Here is an 18,167-nt window from a genome sequence, read left to right as displayed (position 1 = left end):
GTTAGAAGCTAGCTATCAACAAAATTAACGTTGACTTCTGGAAAAATCTACAAGGGGTTTGTGTGAGAACTCTTGGTTGCAAGTGACAGAATACTCAGTTCCTAGTAACTTAAAGCAAAAAAGTGAACCTATTGGTTCTAGGGGTGAAAAGGCCGAGGACTGTGCAGCTTCAGCTGTGGCTGTCCTTGGGGTCAGATGTCCCTGTGTCTGGTCCCACCTTCTGTCCCTCTTGGCTGCCCCTGTGGTGACCCCCTTTCAGCTCCGGCTCCCCGCCATTCTCTCATTAATCTGCTTTGCAGCCCGGCTGGTGAGGAAGTGCCTCTTCCGCTCTCCTGCCTGCTGCAGACCCTGGCTGGCGCCTCATGGCCTCGGGTTGGCCAGGCCTGGGTGACGTGTCCTTCATAGGAGCTCTGAGCCAGTGCCCCGTGTAACACACTGACTGCGTGGGGCACAGACGGTTCTCCAAGGAAGTGGGTGAACGGACCCCGGGCAGCCAGTAGAAACCACGGCGCTGAAGGACTAAAAGGCAGCTGTGTGCTTGCCGGGAGCCAGCATTCATTCCCCAAAAACCATTCACTCTTTTCTGATTCTTAGACTCACAGGGTCTGTTTGTACTGAAGCTAGAGCCAGAGTGTGTCTTGATTTGGAAAGGCACCTCTCACTCCCAGGGCGCAGGCCTTTAGAACCTTGGTGATTCCATCTCATCCTTGTTTTGCAGAAGAGCAGGAACCCCAGGTCCTCCTGGTGGCAGAGAATCTCCGGCTTGTTTTGTGAGCATGGAGAGAGTGGTGGTGGTGGGGGGATGTCTGCCACGTGATACAGTCCAACTGGATGACCATGACTTGTTGAAAAATAGCACCCAACTCAAAGAGTTAATGATTTCCTCCTAGAGTTGGGAGAGGTTTCTCATGATCAAAGGGCATTAAGTTTAGCATTCTTCTGTTCCACAGTTTAACAATAAATTGTGTAACATCACAGAAGTGAGGTCTGCTTGTCAAAGCTATTCTGTTCAGTCACTAAGTCGTGTCTGACTCTGTGACCCCATGAACTGCAGCATGCCAGGCTCCCCTGTCTTTCACCATCTCTCAGAGCCTGCTCAAACTCATGTCCATTGGGTCGGTGATGCCATCCAACCATCTCATCCTCTGTCGCTCCCTTCTCCTGCCCTCAATCATTCCCAGCATCAGGGTCTTTTCCAGTGAGTCGACTCTTTGCATCAGGTGGCCAAAGGATTGGAGCTTCAGCTTCAGCATTGGTCCTATAGATAACTAAAACTCAGGATGGCCATTCTTCCATTCATCTGTGCATCTGTCCCTCATCCATCCATCCATCCCTAAAGGGCTGTCGGTGGGAAGAGGCGTCAGTCTGGCCTTGTGTTATGTTAGTCCAGAGAGCAGGGTTAGGAGCCATGGATGGGAGCATGTTGTAGGTGAGAGGTGGATGAGCATTGGTGGTTGGACCTGAAGGCTCTGCAGTCAGTCTGCTTGTGTCTGGTTCCCTGTTCCACCTCTCACCCTGTGACCGGATTAGATAACCTCCCTGTGCTTCAGGTTTGTCATCTGTCAGATGATGTTTATGATAATACCTACCTCATACTTAGTGGTAAGGATTGAGTTAATTTTTGTCTTGAAGCATTTTTTTTTTTAGTGACTGCTGAATGCGTGATTACTGTTACCTGGAGGTGGGAGGTGAGGTGGTGTTTTGTCTCAGAATAATGTCCAAGATTGCAGTGCTCTCAGAAGGGGCTCTGGCACCTCCTAGAGCCTGCATCCCCACTGTTGGACAGGCTGCACCCCCTGCTGGGGACCCTGCAGGCCGCCGAGGACTCATCCCCACTCTGCAAGGAGGGTGGCACTGATGACCTCCAGAGTCTCCATCTCCAGCTCTCGGCGCATCCCTCAGCAACCTCTGTGAGATGTCTTGCTCTTAATCCTTTTTACCCAAAGAATACTCTTTTTTGCCCTTTTACATCTTCTGTTGACATTTAAAGCTCCTTCCCTTTGTTCTGACCTTATTGAATAGAGAGCGTAATTTCTTGGAATTCTCTGTATAATGAATGCTCATGTACTTACAGATTTTGGTCAAGTCTCTCCTCAACCTTTACTTTGAGGGGACTTGCATCATTTGGTACAGAAAACATTTTAGGAAGTACTTAGAAGGATGGTGTAAGATGAAGATGCTGCCTTAGCTCTCACTATTTCTGCAGATGTGAACCCCTTGTAATACAGATAGCAGCCGAGTTATCCTGCTCTTAGAGATTGCACTGAAATTGGTTCAGACTCCTCTATTGCATATGGTAGGAACCCTGCAGGCTTCTCAGGCTCTCTACAAGTTTTCTGAAGCTGACACGGTAGGGAGATCTGTGTGGCTGGGGCTATCTCCTCAAATCATTCCTGGCTCCTCTTTCATGCCTGCAATAGATGACATCAGTTTGTACATCACACTGGCCTGCTTTGTCATCTCCATGACATAGTGGCTCACCCACAGGACAAATGGTCCAATCCCCTCACTATTCTAAATACTCTTACCAGGTTTCAGGATGTAGGGAGATTTTGACTGAAGTACTGGGACAAAGAAGTATGTATATGTCGGGTATGAGGGTGGAGGGGAAGAGAGGGTGGGATATTACTCTCTATTACTACAAACCAGATGCTTAAAATTGAATATTAGATTTGACATCGAGTAGCTAAGCAGCAGTTCCCATCAGACTAACTTTCCCGCAGCTGACAATTATAAACTGAACAAAAACACAACAAACCACCTAAAGGTATTGGAGAGCAACAAAAAGCAAGCAGACGTAGAAGGGAGCCTTCCCTTAGAAGAGGAAAATGGAACTGGGTGAATTTCCTGCTTTTATGTTTTTCTGCATGAGAGTAGGCTCCAGTCTGTACCAGGCATAGCAGCTAAAAATTCAGATAGAAAACCTGCAGTGTTACTGACTTGAAGAGCCAGAGGACATAATTTGGGGCAACCAGAGCAGCTAAAGAGTGAGGAGGGAAATCTCAGAAAGGAAGGGGTCAGAGAGGGGAAGCCACAAGTTCTGTGTATAGACTCTACCTAAATCTCTGATGACTCCTGAATCCACAAATGGGGCAGATTCCAAGAAGCTCAGCTCATACTAAGAGAACTGAATAGAAATTTCTACTGCTGCACACAACAGAGGAGACAGAGTTTGAAATTTGAATAGAGGCAAGTTAGCTCCCTGTTTAAAAAAAAAGTTGATGTTCTTCAGAGAAACATAACAGAATCCAGAGTTTATACAATGTCAATTTTGTGTTAATAATATCTAGTATGTGTTAGTTACTCAGCCATGTTTGACTCTTTGTGACCCTATGGACTGTAGCCCACTAGGCTCCTCTATTCATGGAATTCTCCAGGCAAGAATACTGGAGTGGGTTGCCATCCCTTTCTCCAGGGGATCTTCCCGACCCAGGTCTCCTGAATTGCAGGCAGATTGTTCACTGTCTGAGCCACCAGAGAAGCCCAATAATATCTCGTATTTCACTCCAAAGTACTCAATATAGTAGGAAATAGGAAAAGGGGACCTATATTCAAGAGAAAGGGTTTCTCTCCAAGATAATTCTGATGTTGAAATTAGCAGACCATTGTTTTAAAACAGTTACGACAATGCTCAGAGACACAAAGGAAAATATAGTCACAATGAATAAAAAGCTAGGAAATCTCTGTACAGAAATAGAAACTTATAAGGGGAAAAAAAGTCTAGAACTGAAAAATATCGTAGTGTCTGAGTCTGTGCTTTGGACTCTATTGCAGAATGGAGAGGGCGGAAGAAAGAGCCTGTGAATTTGGAAATAGAGTAATAGAAATTATTCAACCTGAAAGCAGAGAAAAAGAATAGAGGAAAAAAAGAACAGATATTCAGGGACCTCTGGACAATAGCCAGAGATATTTGTGTAATATATAATAGTATATGTGTAATATGTAATAGTATTAGTATATACATTGTTGTTGTTCAGTTGCTAAGTCTTGTCCAACTTTTTGTGACTGTAGCATTCCAGGCTTCCCTTCACTGTCCTTCACTATCTCCCGGACTTTGCTCAAACTCATGTCCATTGAGTCAGTGATGCCATCCAATCATTTCATCCTCCGTCACCTCCTTCTCCTCCTGCCCTCAATCTTTCTCAGCATCAGGGTCTTTTCTAACGAGTCTGCTCTTTGCATCAGGTGGCCAAAGTATTGGAGCTTCAGCTTAAGCTTCAGTTCTTTCAGTGAATATTCAGGGTTGATTTCCTTTAGAATTGACTGGTTTAATCTCCTTGCTATTCAAGGGACTCTCAAGAGTCTTCTCCAGCACCACAGTTCTAAAGCATCAATTCTTCTAGTGCTCAGCCTTCTTTGTAGTCCAACTCTCACATCCATACATGACTACTGGAAAAATCATAGCTTTGGCTATACGGACCTTTGTTGGCAAAGTGATGTTTCTGCTTTTTAGTATATTGTCTAGGTTTGTCATAGCTTTTCTTCCAAGGAGCGAGCATCTTTTAATTTCATACCTTCAGTCACTGTCCATGGTGATTTTGGAGCCCAAGAAAATAAAATCTGTCACCGTTTCCACCTTTTCTCCACTGGTTTGTCATGCAGTGATGGGACCAGATGCCATGATCTTTGTTTTTTTGAATGTTGAGTTTTAAGCCAGTTTTTTTCACTCTCCTCTTTCACCTTTATCAAGAGGCTCTTTGGTTCCTCTTTGCTTTCTGTCATTAGAGTGGTATCATCTGCATATCTGAGGTTGTTGATATTTCTCCTGGAAATCTTGATTCCAGCTTGTGATTCATCCAGCCCAGCATTTTGAATGATGTAGTCTGCATTTAAGTTAAATAAGCAGGGTGATGATATACAGCCTTGATGTACTCCTTTCCCAATTTGAAACCAGTTCATTGTTCTGTGTGTGGTTCTAACTGTTGCTTCCTAATTGGAGTCGAAGATGAGAGAGAGAGGGGAAGAAAAAGCTATTCAAAGAAATAATGCCTAAAACCTCACCAAATTTGGTGAAAATATGTACATTTCCAGATTCAAAAGAAAAAGAAAGCCAAACCCTGCAGATCCCAAACAGGACAAATGTAAAGGAAAGCACACCATGACCTAGCATAGTTAAGCTTCTGAAAACCAAAGATAAAGAGGAAAATCTTAAAAGTAGCCAGAGAAAAACGAATGTCATGTGGAAAGGAATAATGATATAAATATATATACTGACTTCTTATCAGAAACAGTAGAGTTCAGAGACAGTGGCATGGCACCTTTAGAGTGCCATTAAAAACATTTCAACTCATGATTCTGTATCCTTTAAGACTGAAGTTGAAATAAAGACATTTTCAGATGAATGAAAAGTAGGTGAGAATTTGTTGAGCAGGTGTGCACTACAGAAATGTTAAGGAAGTTCTTTAGGACAGAGAAATATGATACCAGATAGAAACTCATATCTTTATGAAGAATTGAAGAGGCTGTAAATGGTGAATATGTGGGAAGATATGAAAGACTATGTTTTCCTCTTACATTAAAAAAATACACATGACTATTTAAAGCAAGCATTATCACATTACATAGTGGGGTTTATAACGTGTGGGTGTAATACATATGACAGCTATAGCATAAAGGATAGGGGTTGGAGAAAAGATATTTATGGTTGCAAGCTTCTTATATTTTATATAAACTGGTACAGTTTAACTCTAAGATGACTTTAAAATATTAAGCATGTATATTGTAATCCTTAGAGCAAACACTTAAAAAAATGTTGAGGCATAGCTAAAAAAGCCAGTAGATGAAATGGAATTCTAAAAATAGTCAGTTCTCCCAAAAGAAGACCACAAAGGAGGAAAAGAGGAATAAAGCACAGGTGAAAACAGAAGAAAAAAAAAAAGAGCAGAGTGATAGATGTAAATCTGCTCATATTAACAAGTACATTATATGTATATCGATTAAACACTACAGTTAAAGGAGATTGTCAGGAGACTTCTTCGGTAGTCCAGTGTTAAGACTTCACCTTCCCGTGCAGGGGACGTGGCTTCAGTCCCTGGAGGGAGCGAAGATCCCATACGCCTGTCAGCCAAGAAAACAAAACATAAAACAGAAGTAATATTGTAAAAAATTATTTCAATAAAGACTTAAATCTCAATACATTTAAAAGGGTTTAAATAATAGACAGCCTAGTCTCTGATCACAATAGAATTAAATTATTAATAATAATGACTGAAAAAAAAAATAACTCCACAAACGTTTGACAATTAAATCACACACTTCTAAATAACTTATGAGAACTTACGCTTTTGGCAAAGATGGAGTAATACGGGGCCAGATTTATGCTTCAACCTTAAACAATTAAAAAAACAGAGAAAATGTAAGGGAACAGTGATTTTCAGACACCAGGTAGTGTAGACAGTGACCCCTGAGAGAGAAAACACAAAATGGCCCCTGAGGTTGTTGCCAGTTACTGCCAGGTGAGAGTTTCCAGACTATAGCGCAGGGAGGAGACACCCAGACGGGTCCCAGTGATCTTCCTGGGTTGAGGAGGCAGAGCTGGAAGCCAGGAACGTCACGGCAGCTGGAGTTTTCAAAATAGAGAATCAGGCATTAGAGTGCTGCCCGGGGGCGGGGGGGGGTATGCTCCAGAGATCTGTAGGAGCTTCCCTCAACATCTTCAGTGAAATACTGATCAGCACATGTGTATGAGGAAGCTCCCCAAGGTGAGGAAAGAGCCACTTGAAAGGAATAATGTGAACAATCCCCAGAGCTCATAGGACCATGAATATTTCATATTCCCATAAGCCAGAGTGGGAAATGCTTGTAATTCACAAGGGTATTGCCTCAGGAGTGAAGTAAAACAGCCCTAAATAAATGCTGCTGTGGTTCCTCCTATCAAAGCTTAGAGACTATCTTGGCAAGAAGTGAACATTTCCCAAGTAATCTAATTGTGTCCCAGAACAAACCTTAAGAGTATTATAGGAATAAAAAAAAAAATCCACTAAAGTAAAATTCATGGTGTCTTGCTTCTGAACAAAGATTACAAGACATGTAAAAGAAGTAGAAAAATCTGAACCATGATGAGAAGAAAAATGAAAAATAGAAACACACCCATAAATGGCACAGATGATGCAAATAGTAAATAAGAATGTTGCACCAACTTTTATAAACATGCCTCATATATGCAAAGAAGTAGAGAAAAGCTCAAGCATGTTAAGGAAGATAGAAGAAAAATCCAAATCAAACTCTAGAGGTGAAAAGTGTTTTGGATGAAAAATACACTAGATGTAATTATTTGCAAATCATAAACTGTAAAATAAAAGGTTAGCAAATTTGAAGACCAGAAATTATCTAAAGTGCAACACAGATAGTAAGAAGTTCAGGAGAAAAATAAGCAGAGCACCAGCGAGCTGTGAGACAACTTCACGCTTACCCAGTATACATGAGATCAGAGTCTTCAGAAGAAGGGAGAGCAGGACACATTATTTAAAGAAATAATGGCTAAAAGTTTTCCAAATTTGATGAGAAATTAGAAATCCATGTGACCAAAACCTCAGTGAATCTCATCTTATAATGATAAAGGGTTCAGTTCATCAAAGGATGTAACATGAGGTACTTAACATTAGGTACATAAACAGTAGGGGCATAAATATGTATACACCTAATAAGAGTTTTAAAATTCATGAAGCAAAACTGATAGAACTGCATGAAGAGTTAATCATATCCATAATTATAGTTGGAGCTTTCAACACCCTTTTCTCAATAATCAATAGATAAAGTAGGTAGAAAATCAGTAAAGTTATAGAAAACTTGAACAACACTATCACTCAACTTGGCCTAATTGACATTGATAGAATACTCCATGTAACAGCAGAATACACATTCTTTTCAAGTGTACATGGAATGTTTACCAAGATAGACCATATTATAGGCCATAAAACAAGGCTCAGTAAATTTAAAAGGATTGAAATTATTCAGAGTATATTCTCTAATGATGATAGGATTAAATCAAAACCAATAACAGATATTCCAAATATTTGGAAACTAAACAGCACATTTGTAAATAATTTCTGAGTCCCGGGAGAAACTGATAGGAATATTAGAAAACATTTTTAACCAAATGCAAATGAAAACCCAACATATAAAATTTTGTGGACTGTAGCTAGAGCAGTTCTCAGATGGTAATTTATAGCATTAATGCCTGTATTAATAAAGAAGAAAATTTCAAATCAATGGTCTTAGCTCTCACTTTAAGACATACAGAAGAAAATTCAACCTAAAATAAGCAAAAGAAAGGAGATAAAGATAGAGCAGAAATAATTGAAATAGAACACAGATAAACAGTAAAGTCAGTGAAATAAAAAACTGGTTCCTTGCAAACAATGAAAGTGATAAAACTTTAACCACTCATCAGGAATAAAAAAGATACAAATTATCAATATTAGGAATGAGAGAAGTGACTTAATTACAAATTCTAAAGATATCAAGAGAGTACTAAGGTGATGTTGGGCTTCTCTGGTGGCTCAGTGGTAAAGAATCCACCTGTCAATGCAGGAGACATGGGTTTGATCCCTGGGTCAAGAAGATCCCCTGAAAAAGGACATAGCAGCCCACTCCAATATTCTTGTCTGGGAAATCCCATGGACAGAGGAGCCTGGTGGGCTATAGTCCATGGTGTTGCAAGAGTCAGACATGACTTAGCAACTAAACCAGAACAACAAAGGTAATGTTATGATCAACTTTCTGGCAAGGAATTCTACAACTTAGATGACCTGGATAAATCCCTTAAGAGACTCAGACACTTAAAGCTCACCCACAAAATTAGATAACTCCCAAAGCCTTGTCTCTATTAAAGAAATTGAATTCATATTTAAAACCCTTCCCATAAAGAAAACTCCATGCCCCAAAACTTTACTAGTGAATTTTACCAAATATTTAAGGAAGAAATAGTACCAATTTGTTATACGTTGAATTGTGTCTCTCTCAAAATTTGTATTTTGAAGTCTTAACCCCCCAGTGGCTCAGAATATGTCATTATTTAGAGATAGAATTTTTACAGAGATAATCAAGTTAAAATGAAATCTTCAGAATGGACCCTAACCCAGTATGACTTGCGTCTTCATTAAAGGGGAATATTTGGAGACAGGCATAGAAGGAGAATACCATATGAACACGGAGACAGCCATCTGCAAGTCAAGAAGAGAGGTCTGGAACAGATCCTTGCCTCATGGCCCCCAGGAGCAACCAGGCCTGCCCTGATTTCAGGCTTTTGGCTTCCAGAACTGTGAGACAGTACATATCTATCTATCTACCACCCAGTTTGTGGTACTTTGTTACAGCAGCCCTAGAAAATTAACACACTATTCTACTCAGACTCTTCCGGGAAATCAAAGAAGAGGAAACATTTTCCAACTTGTTCTGTGAGGCTGGTACCAAACCAAGAGAAGAAAGTGATAAACTAATATCTCTCATGAACATGGATGTAAAAATTTTAAATAAAATTGAGCAAATCAATCCTACATACATCCCTTCACTTTTAGCAAACTAGAAATAGAAGATAATTTTTTCAAATTGTTAAGGCACATTTATGAAAACGTTACCTCTAGCATCTTTTTTTGTTGTTTTCTTTTTTAATTGTTTTTATTTTTAATTGAATGATGATTGCTTTACAATATTGGTTTTATTTCTATCATATGTCAACGTGAGTTAACCATAGGTGTACATATATCCTCCTCCCTCTTGAATCTCCTTCCCACCTCCCACCCATTCCCACCCCTACCTCTAACATCTTATTTAACTATAAAGAGTGATTGCTTTCCCCATAGTGTCAGGAATAAGACAGGGGTGTTCACTCATGCCACATCTATTCAGCATTGTTCTGGAGATTATAACCTGTGCAATAAGGCAAGAAAAAGAAATAAAAGATATCTGGATTGGAAAAGAAGAAGTGAATTGTTTTTGTTCATATACATGATTGCTTATGTAGAAAACTCTACTGAGTGTACAGAAAAAGCTTCTAGGACTAATAGTTTAGCAATTTTGAAGAATTCAAGGTCAATATACAAAAATTAATTGTATTTCTGCATATTAGAAAAGAAGAACCTGAAATGAAAACATTTTAAATACCGTTTATAATGTCATCCAAACATGAAATTAACAGGAATAAATTTGCCAAAGATGTCTAAGATTTTTTTCATCAGAAAACTATAAACCATTGCTTAGATGATTCCTAGGTTAGGAAAATTCCCTGGAGAAGGAAATGGCAACCCACTCCAGTATTTTTGCCTGGAGAATACCATGGACAAAGGAGCCTGGTGGGCTGCAGTCCACTGGGTTGCGAGAGTCGGACATGACTTAGTGACTAAACAACAAGAGAAATTAAAGACCTGAATAAAAGGAGCCATATATTCTGTTCATGTATCAGAAGACTCAGTGTTGTTAAGACATCTCCCCAAGTTAGTTGGTGGATTCAGCACAATTCCAGCCCTTGAACACACTCACTCTGAAGAATTCCCAAAGCTTTTGCAGGTAAATGGCATGGTGAAGGCTTGGGCACTAACTGCACAGGATTTTGCTAAGCAGTGCAAGCCTGACAGTGGCCTCTAGAATGATATCCTGGGGCAGCAAGGGCTGTCAAGGGTGGACAGGAGGCCAGGAGCTGGGGCTTAAAACTAGGAAGAGCCACGAGGCAGGAGCTGGCAGGACCAGGCCGAACAAAGATTCACCCAGAAGTCTGAAACTGTTGTCTCCAGGTGGTGGGATGATGGCAGACTCTTATTTTTTCTTTGTGTTTCCTCTCTCTTTTTTTTTTTTTGAAAAAAAATTTCACAGAACACAACTATTTCCAGTGTCATCAGAGAAACAGCAGTCCTATTATTGATTCCTATGGGGTTTTCCTTTCAGTACTTTTGTAGAATTTGGGTAGTTTTAATGGAGATTGTATTTGTTTTATAACAAAAAACAAAAGGCAGGCAGACAGACCGCAAGAACATGACCTGTGGCTGAAGCAATAGGTTTTGAGAGACTAGGGGGAGCTCCTGGTGGGGCCACGTCTCAGGAACCAGGACACGGAAACCTCAGGAAATGTGGGATGAGCAAGCTACAACCCCACACTTCCTTTGTCATGCTCTTTCTAAATCTGATTTTCGTTGGACTCATAGAATGTCTCCAGTTAATATATCAAGTCATCTTAGCACATTTGACAGAAGACTTAACTTCTTAATTCCACGGAGGTAAATTGGGATCTCTAATTACTTAATTGAAAAAAGGTATACACGTCAGGCTGCTGCGGTGTTTGGGAATTAATCTTTAAAACTTGACAGTGAACATTAAATTCAATTAGGGAGAGCGATTAGCAAAGATTCTTCTCTCCTTCACCCTGGGTACTTGGAGAAGCGGCTGACTGGTCTGCATTGATCCTGATGCTATCGTTGTGTATATATCACAACCAGGAGAGCCAAGTACGCATTTTTCACTTCGGAGGGGAGTTGTTGGGCAATTTAGGGATTGATGGATTTCCTGAAACATGTTTCCACGACTGGTTCAGGAGGCGGTGGCCGAGAAATCAGACCTCTCTGGTCTCTGATTTGGCCTTGGTGTCACAGGGTTCAGAGTCTCTTCTTTCTTTGATTAGGATTCCCATCTACCCTCTCCCTCCCCCCCCCCCCCCCGCCCCTGCTCCAATGTCTGGTACTCAGGAGATGTTTGTTGAATGAATAAGTAAATGAATGCATTTAATAGATGGGAGTATTGGGGCACATTTGCTATAGAGCGCATTCATTTTCTGACCCTCTCTCTGCCTCTCTTTAGGGGAAATACAGGGTAGTATTCACAGCTCCCTTTCCCCAGCCCTGCCCCTCGCCCTCCATTCCTAGAAGCAACCACCCTCTCCATGTGTATTTTCTTTTTGAATTTATTTTTTGGTTGAGAGGCCTGTGGGATCTTCCCCCCTGAACAGGGATCCAACCTATGCCTTCTGCAGTGGAAACACAGAATCTCAACCACTGGACCACCAGAAAAGGCCTTCCATGAACATTTTTATAGTCTTATTACAAGTGTGCAAATAAACATGATAGAGTTTTGCTTCATGTAAGTTTTTATTTATTTTAAACATTTAAAAATACTTTTAATTTATTTATTTGGTTGTGCTGGGTCTTAGTTGAGGCATGTGGGATCTAGTTCCCTGCTCGGGGATCAAAACCTAGGTCCTCTGCATTGGGAGTGTGGGGCCTTAGCCTCTGGACCACCAGGGAAGTCCCTCCTGTGTGTTTTTAAAATTGTGATGAAATACACATAGGATTTACCGATGTAGCCATTTTTAAGTGTAGATTCAGTGGCATTAAGGTAGCTTCCCTAGTGGTCCAGTGGCCAAGACTTCACACTCCAAATGCAGAGGACACAGGTTTGATCCCTGGGTCAGGAAGATTCCCCCGGGGGAGGAAGTGGCTACCCACTCCAGTATTTTTGCCTGGGAAATCCTGTGGACAGAGGAACCTGTTGGGCTATACAGTCCATGGGGTCATAAAAGAGTTGGACACCACTTAGTGACTAGACAATGACAAATCTAAGTACATTCACATTGTTGTACAACTGTCACCACCATGCATCTTTGCACAACTCTTCGTCTTGCAAAATTGAAACTCTGTCCCCATTAACATGGTCTCCATGTCCCCCTCCCGGCAGTCCCTGGTAACCGCCGTTCTACTTTCTACTGTGATTTTGACTGCTCTAGGAACCTCTTGTATATGAGATTATACTCTTTGTGACTGGCTCACTTCACTCAGCATGAGGTCTTCAGGGTTTATCCGCATGGTGGGACGTGTCAGAATTTCATTTTTCTTAAGACAGTAATATTCCACTGTGTATATGTACATGTATGTGATATATATCAATGGACACTTGGGTTGCTTCCATCTTTTGACTGTTGTGAATAATGAACGCAGCTATGAACATTCAGTCCAGTTCAGTTCAGTCGCTCAGTCGTGTCCAGCTCTCTGTGACCCCACGGACTGCAGCACAACCCCATGGACTGCAGCACGACCCCATGGACTGCAGCACGACCCCATGGACTGCAGCACGACCCCATGGACTGCAGCACGACCCCATGGACTGCAGCACGCCAGGCTTCCCTGTCCATCACCAACTCCTGGAACCTGCTCAACCTCCTGTCCATCGAGTCGGTGATGCCATCCAACTGTCTCATCCTCTGTCGTCCCCTTCTCCTCCTGGCTTCAATCTTTCCCAGCATCAGAGTCTTTTCAAATGAGTCACTTCTTGCATCAGGTGGCCAAAGGATTGGAGTTTCAGCTTCAGTATCAGTCCTTCCAATGAATACCCAGGACTGATTTCCTTTAGGATGGTTGGATCTCCTTGCAGTCCAAGGGACTCTCAAGAGTCTTCTCCAACACCACAGTTCAAAAGCATCAATTCTTCGGCACTCAGTTTTCTTTATGGTCCAACTCTCACATTCATTCATGACTACTAGAAAAACCACAGCTTCGACTACTTGGACTTTTGTTGGTAAAGTCATGTCTCTGCTTTTTAATGTGCTGTCTAGGTTGGTCATAGTTTTTCTTCCAAGGAGCAAGCGTCTTTTAACTTCATGGCTGCAGTCACCATCTGCAGTGATTTTTGTCACTGTTGTGAAAGTTCTAGGGCCCACAAGAGATTTCCCAATATAGGGATCTGGCAAAGGGACTGAGGATCCGCAGGGAATTTGACTTTGGAGGCCAATGGGATTTGATTACAGAACTTCCACAGGGCTGGGGAAACAGCCTCTTGGAGGGCACAAACAAAACCTTGTGTGCACCAGGACCCAGGAGAGAGGAGCAGGGACCCCCCAGAGACTGAGCCAGACCTGCCTGTGAGGGCCCAGGAGCCTCCGGCGGACAGGTGAGTCGACAGTCAGGGGCACTGAATACAACAGTCCTGGCGTAAGCCCTTTTGAAGGCGGTCACCATCACCGCCATTACCCCTACCATAGTTTGGCCTCAGGCCAAACTACAGGGAGGGAACACAGCCCCACCCGTCAACAGCTATGAACACTGGGGCACAGATATGTCTTTGAGACTGTGGTTTTACGTTTTTGAGCATATATATACACAAGTGGAATTGCTGGTTCATATTATAATTCTATGTTTAATTTTTTGAGGTCTTGCTATATTTTTTCCTCTAGTGGCTGGACCATTTTGCATTTCCACCAACAGTGTACAAAGGTTCTGATTTCTCCACATCTTTGCCAACACTTATCTTCTTCTCCTTTTTTTTTTTTTAAATTATAGAAGCCATTCTAATGGATGTGAGGTGGTGTTTTTATGTGCTTTTAAAGCTTAGATGACATCATACTGTATATATGCGGCAGTATGTATTGTCTTATGTATTCCAGATTATAATCCTGTAGATCTAGTTGATTAATTTTATTTTTTCTATTCAAGTCATACTTGTACATAGTTTTGAAAAAACAGCAGTTTTCTGTGCTCTGCCTTTCCACCATGAATTCCCGCTTCACTTTGAAGTCTTCTGGCTGCCTCCTCTGTTATTTCTGTTCATATTTCTAAATGTAAATGCTGCTAGTTTTTGCTTTTCAGTCTGAAACCCCAGCTGTTGACCCCTCACAAGGAAGAAAGGAACTGAGCTCTTGTAACATCCTTTGAAGGCCACTCTTGACCTCTTGTTTTCTTAATCTTAGACATTTACATATGCCCAGGAAATAACACTTTCAGAACTCTGATCCTATGCATTTTGAGAACCTTCAGGATGTGACAGGGTGAATTTTCTCATCTTGAAAAGGGAGGTTATTGCTCACATCCAGTTTGTGGATGCGTGTGGGCATGCTTTGGGTTTACTCTTATTAAGGAAATAAGAGAGGGTCAGGGAATCCTGCTGTTAAAAACCACATGCTCTACACGCCTCAAGAAAGCACAGCCTCCAGCACCGCAGCTCCTGCTGGGTGCCAGGCACAGTGCGGCATGCCCAGCCCTCTCTCATTCCCCACCGCTGCTTCCCGGGGGTGGGGCCCTGCTTACCTCTATTATGTGGAGGTGGAGACTGAGGCCGGGAAAGGCCAAGCTTCTCGGCCAAGTCACATGACCTGTGAGCAGCAGTGTCACATGGGAGGCATAGCAGGTGCCTTCCGGCTCTTGTGTTCACTCCTCTGACCCAACTCGGAGGGTTGATGAGAGTGTCCCCTTCTTCCTGGGGTGACACCAGAGAGGGGGACACTTGTACTGTTGAGCACCTCCCTGTGTCAGGCCTAGGGCTAGCCCGCTCAGGCTCCTTGCTTGCCAGCCTTTCCCCGGGGGCTCATGGTGGTTGGCAGAGTTTGCTGCAAGAGCTGGTGGGAAGCCAAATGCAGCTCTTTCACGCCCGAATGGTCCCTGCTCTCGGAATGTTCAATTCTGTACTTGAGGGCTTAAAAACACATTTCAGAGGTCATTAAGTGTACACAGGGCTTTCTGCCATGAGCATCACTCTCCACGGAGAGCAGGGGGCCAGTGAGGGATGGTACCTTCTCTCCCAGAAAAAAGGACAGCGTGCCCCTCGGGCAGGTGTCTGCTCTGGCCTGGTTGCAGACATCGGTGTGGCAGTCTCTAGTTTGAATCTTAGTGTTAAAGTGGGACCTATGCAGGTGGCCTGGCCTGCTGCCGTGTTGTCCACTGCGGGGCTCAGAAAGCCCTGTCTCAGAGGACAGATGTCAGAGGTACAGGCAAGACTGGGCTGGAATGTTTTGGTGGCGAGCAGGTGTGAAGCAGGTGTGAAGGGCTGGGCAGATGCGTGGCAGGACACAGGACAGGCTGTTTTCTTGGGGGTTCCGTTAACCCCAGAAAAAATTTTGGGAAAGGCTCCCTCATGACTTGCCAGTCCCAAGGCCTTATTATATTTCCACCAAGAGGATTTCACATCTAGATACTGTTTGTATGGTCAGATATTGGGAGTCTAGGTCCACTGCGGGAGCGTTTTCCCCGTGCGGAGGGGCCCAGCTGAGCCCCTAAGGTCGGGGTCCCGTTCATGACATCTGGCGCTGTGTTTGCCTCATAGGTGTGGAACGCCGTGGACTCGGGAAGCTGTTTGCAGACCTACTCCCTCCACAGCGAGGCGGTGCGGGCCACCCGGTGGTCCCCCTGCGGCCGGCGCATCCTCAGCGGTGGTTTCGACTTCGCCCTGCACCTCACAGACCTTGAAACAGGTGTGTTTCACTGTATCCTTCCCCCGAGGCCCCCGCTCCTCCGAGCTGGCAGCTGAGCCATCGTTCTCTCTGGGGGGTCTTCTCCCGGTCAGGCTGGGGCCGGGGGAGGGAATCCTGCGGCCACAAGCTGCAGACATTTTCAAGGCTGGGGCACCTGGGATCAGGGGAGACAGCTCGATGAGTGTGTTACCAGGCCATTTGGCAGAAACGGAGCCTCTCCACGGAGCGTTCACGGTGGGCCTCGGCCAACTTGCCCGGAGGGCAGAGCCCCAAGGTTGTCTCGGCCCCAAACTGTGGGGCTGGGTAAAGAGGTGGCTTTTTAATCAACTTCTGACATGCAATTTGTACTGAAATAGATTTAGCTTTATCACAGTGTCCTTTGGTTGGAATCAGTTTAGAATTCCTGTCAATTCATTACCGTTGAAAGGCTGTAAGGAACGATTCCAGCTCATAAGGGAAGTCTGCAAGTTAGTTCTGCTTTCATGCCCGCCCCGCACAGGCCTCTGGGTGAGACGGATTCGTGCTGGCTGGGTCTTCAGGGGGCGCTTGACAAGCAGGGCGAGAAAGAGAGAGAAGTCAGCGACAGGACTTTTCCACTCCCCGGCTTTCCTGTGCGGCAGGTGCTGTGAGCGCCACGGGCCTGGCTGTGGTTCTCCAGTGAGGACGGAGCTGGCTTCCAGCCTTGCCCCCTGACCCCAGACTAGCTGCCCTTGGTGCCTCCCTGGCTTCCTCCTGGCTCACTTTCTGCTGGGTACCGCTGCTAGGGCCAGGAGGGGAGGCCTGGGTTCACACTGGCCCCCGGGACATTCCTGCCTGCCTGGCCCAGCTGGGGAGGCGCTGGGGGCCTGGGCCTCTCCCAGAGCCCAGCAAACGGGGTGAGCACCCCCAGAGCCTGGGCCCTCGCTCTGCCCCACGGCTCAGATACAGCCGGTTTGTTCCTCACCCCGAGTGTCCTCGTTTCCCGCTGGGTCGCTCAGGGGTGGCCTTGTGGGTGCCTTGCAGCGCCTCTGACCGAGCCCCATGGGCTGTCGGTTGGTAGGGGTGGTGAGCAGGCTGACGGCCGTGAGGGCGGCGGGTGCAGTGTTTCAGGCCTTGCAATGACACGTCGACCCTGCCAACCACCATTTTCCCTACTTCCCAGGTGATGAAGCTGAGGCTAAGAGGGGTGAGGGACTGGCTTGGGGCCTCCAGTGGTGCATGGAAGGTGGGGTTTGGAGCCACACCTGTGCAACTGCAGACTCCGTGCCCATTCCACTGTGCTGGGTGTGTGCGCTCCTCAGACCATGACCTTCCTGGCAGCCCGTCCGGGCTGAGAGGGAGCTGTGGCTCCGGGGGTTTGGTGCCACTGGGTGATGGTGACCGTTGAGTCAACAACAGCAGGAGGTACCGTCACCAAGTACCTACTCCTACTATGTGTAGGGTCTTCTGTAGCCTTCCATTCGGGGTGAGGCCCCACTCACCCCTTGAGACTGGCGCCCCCAGAGTCCCCTTTGTCACGCAGGCCCAGAGGCACAGCCGGGCAGTGGCCGAGCCAGGATGGTCACAGGTCTGCCAGGCTCTGAGGCTGGTGGGTGGCCTGACTGCTACACTGTGCTGCCCGTGGGTCCAGGAAGCCACGCTCGGTGTTGGAGACACAGGCGATCAAGCCCCAGGATCCACCTTGGAGAAGCTTCCATCTGCTGGGGGAGACAGATGTGCAGAGAGTCCCAGAGAACAGTGAAGGGCTGAGACGTAGGAGCTGCAAGCACATGTAGCCTGGAAGATCAAGAAAGTCTTCCTGGAGGAAGTAGGGCCCAAGCTGACGCAGGAAAAGGGGGGGACAGAGAATAAGGATAGAGGGGGGCTGGTGAGGAGGGGGAGGGAAATGGGTTCTCAGCAGATGGAATGAGGATGGACCCATCATAGGAGCGTGAACCACGCGGTGAGTGTGGCAGTGTGGGGTGCAGGGAACTGGGGGAGGTGAGTCTGGGGGTGCAGGGAACGGGAGCTCCGGCTCCACACGCTT

General features: G+C 44.8%; 1 protein-coding gene across 11 annotated transcripts in view; it reads left to right on the top strand.

Annotated features, from left to right (window-relative positions):
* The window catches only part of WDR25 (WD repeat domain 25), a 137,812-nt gene that overhangs the window by 66,030 nt on the left and 53,615 nt on the right, over positions 1–18,167 (top strand). For all 11 annotated transcript variants that reach the window (XM_081549710.1, XM_081549721.1, XM_081549712.1 and 8 more), the window contains one exon: positions 16,015–16,162. In XM_081549710.1, the coding sequence (XP_081405836.1) occupies positions 16,015–16,162 (148 nt within the window). The remainder of the gene's footprint in view (positions 1–16,014; positions 16,163–18,167) is intronic.

The sequence above is a fragment of the Giraffa tippelskirchi genome, chromosome 12 (genome assembly GCF_054371585.1).
Source record: "Giraffa tippelskirchi isolate mGirTip1 chromosome 12, T2T-mGirTip1v1.2.pri, whole genome shotgun sequence".
Taxonomy (NCBI): domain Eukaryota; kingdom Metazoa; phylum Chordata; class Mammalia; order Artiodactyla; family Giraffidae; genus Giraffa; species Giraffa tippelskirchi.
The sequence above is the reverse complement of the archived record's forward strand: the minus strand, read 5'-3'. Positions and strand labels throughout refer to the sequence as shown.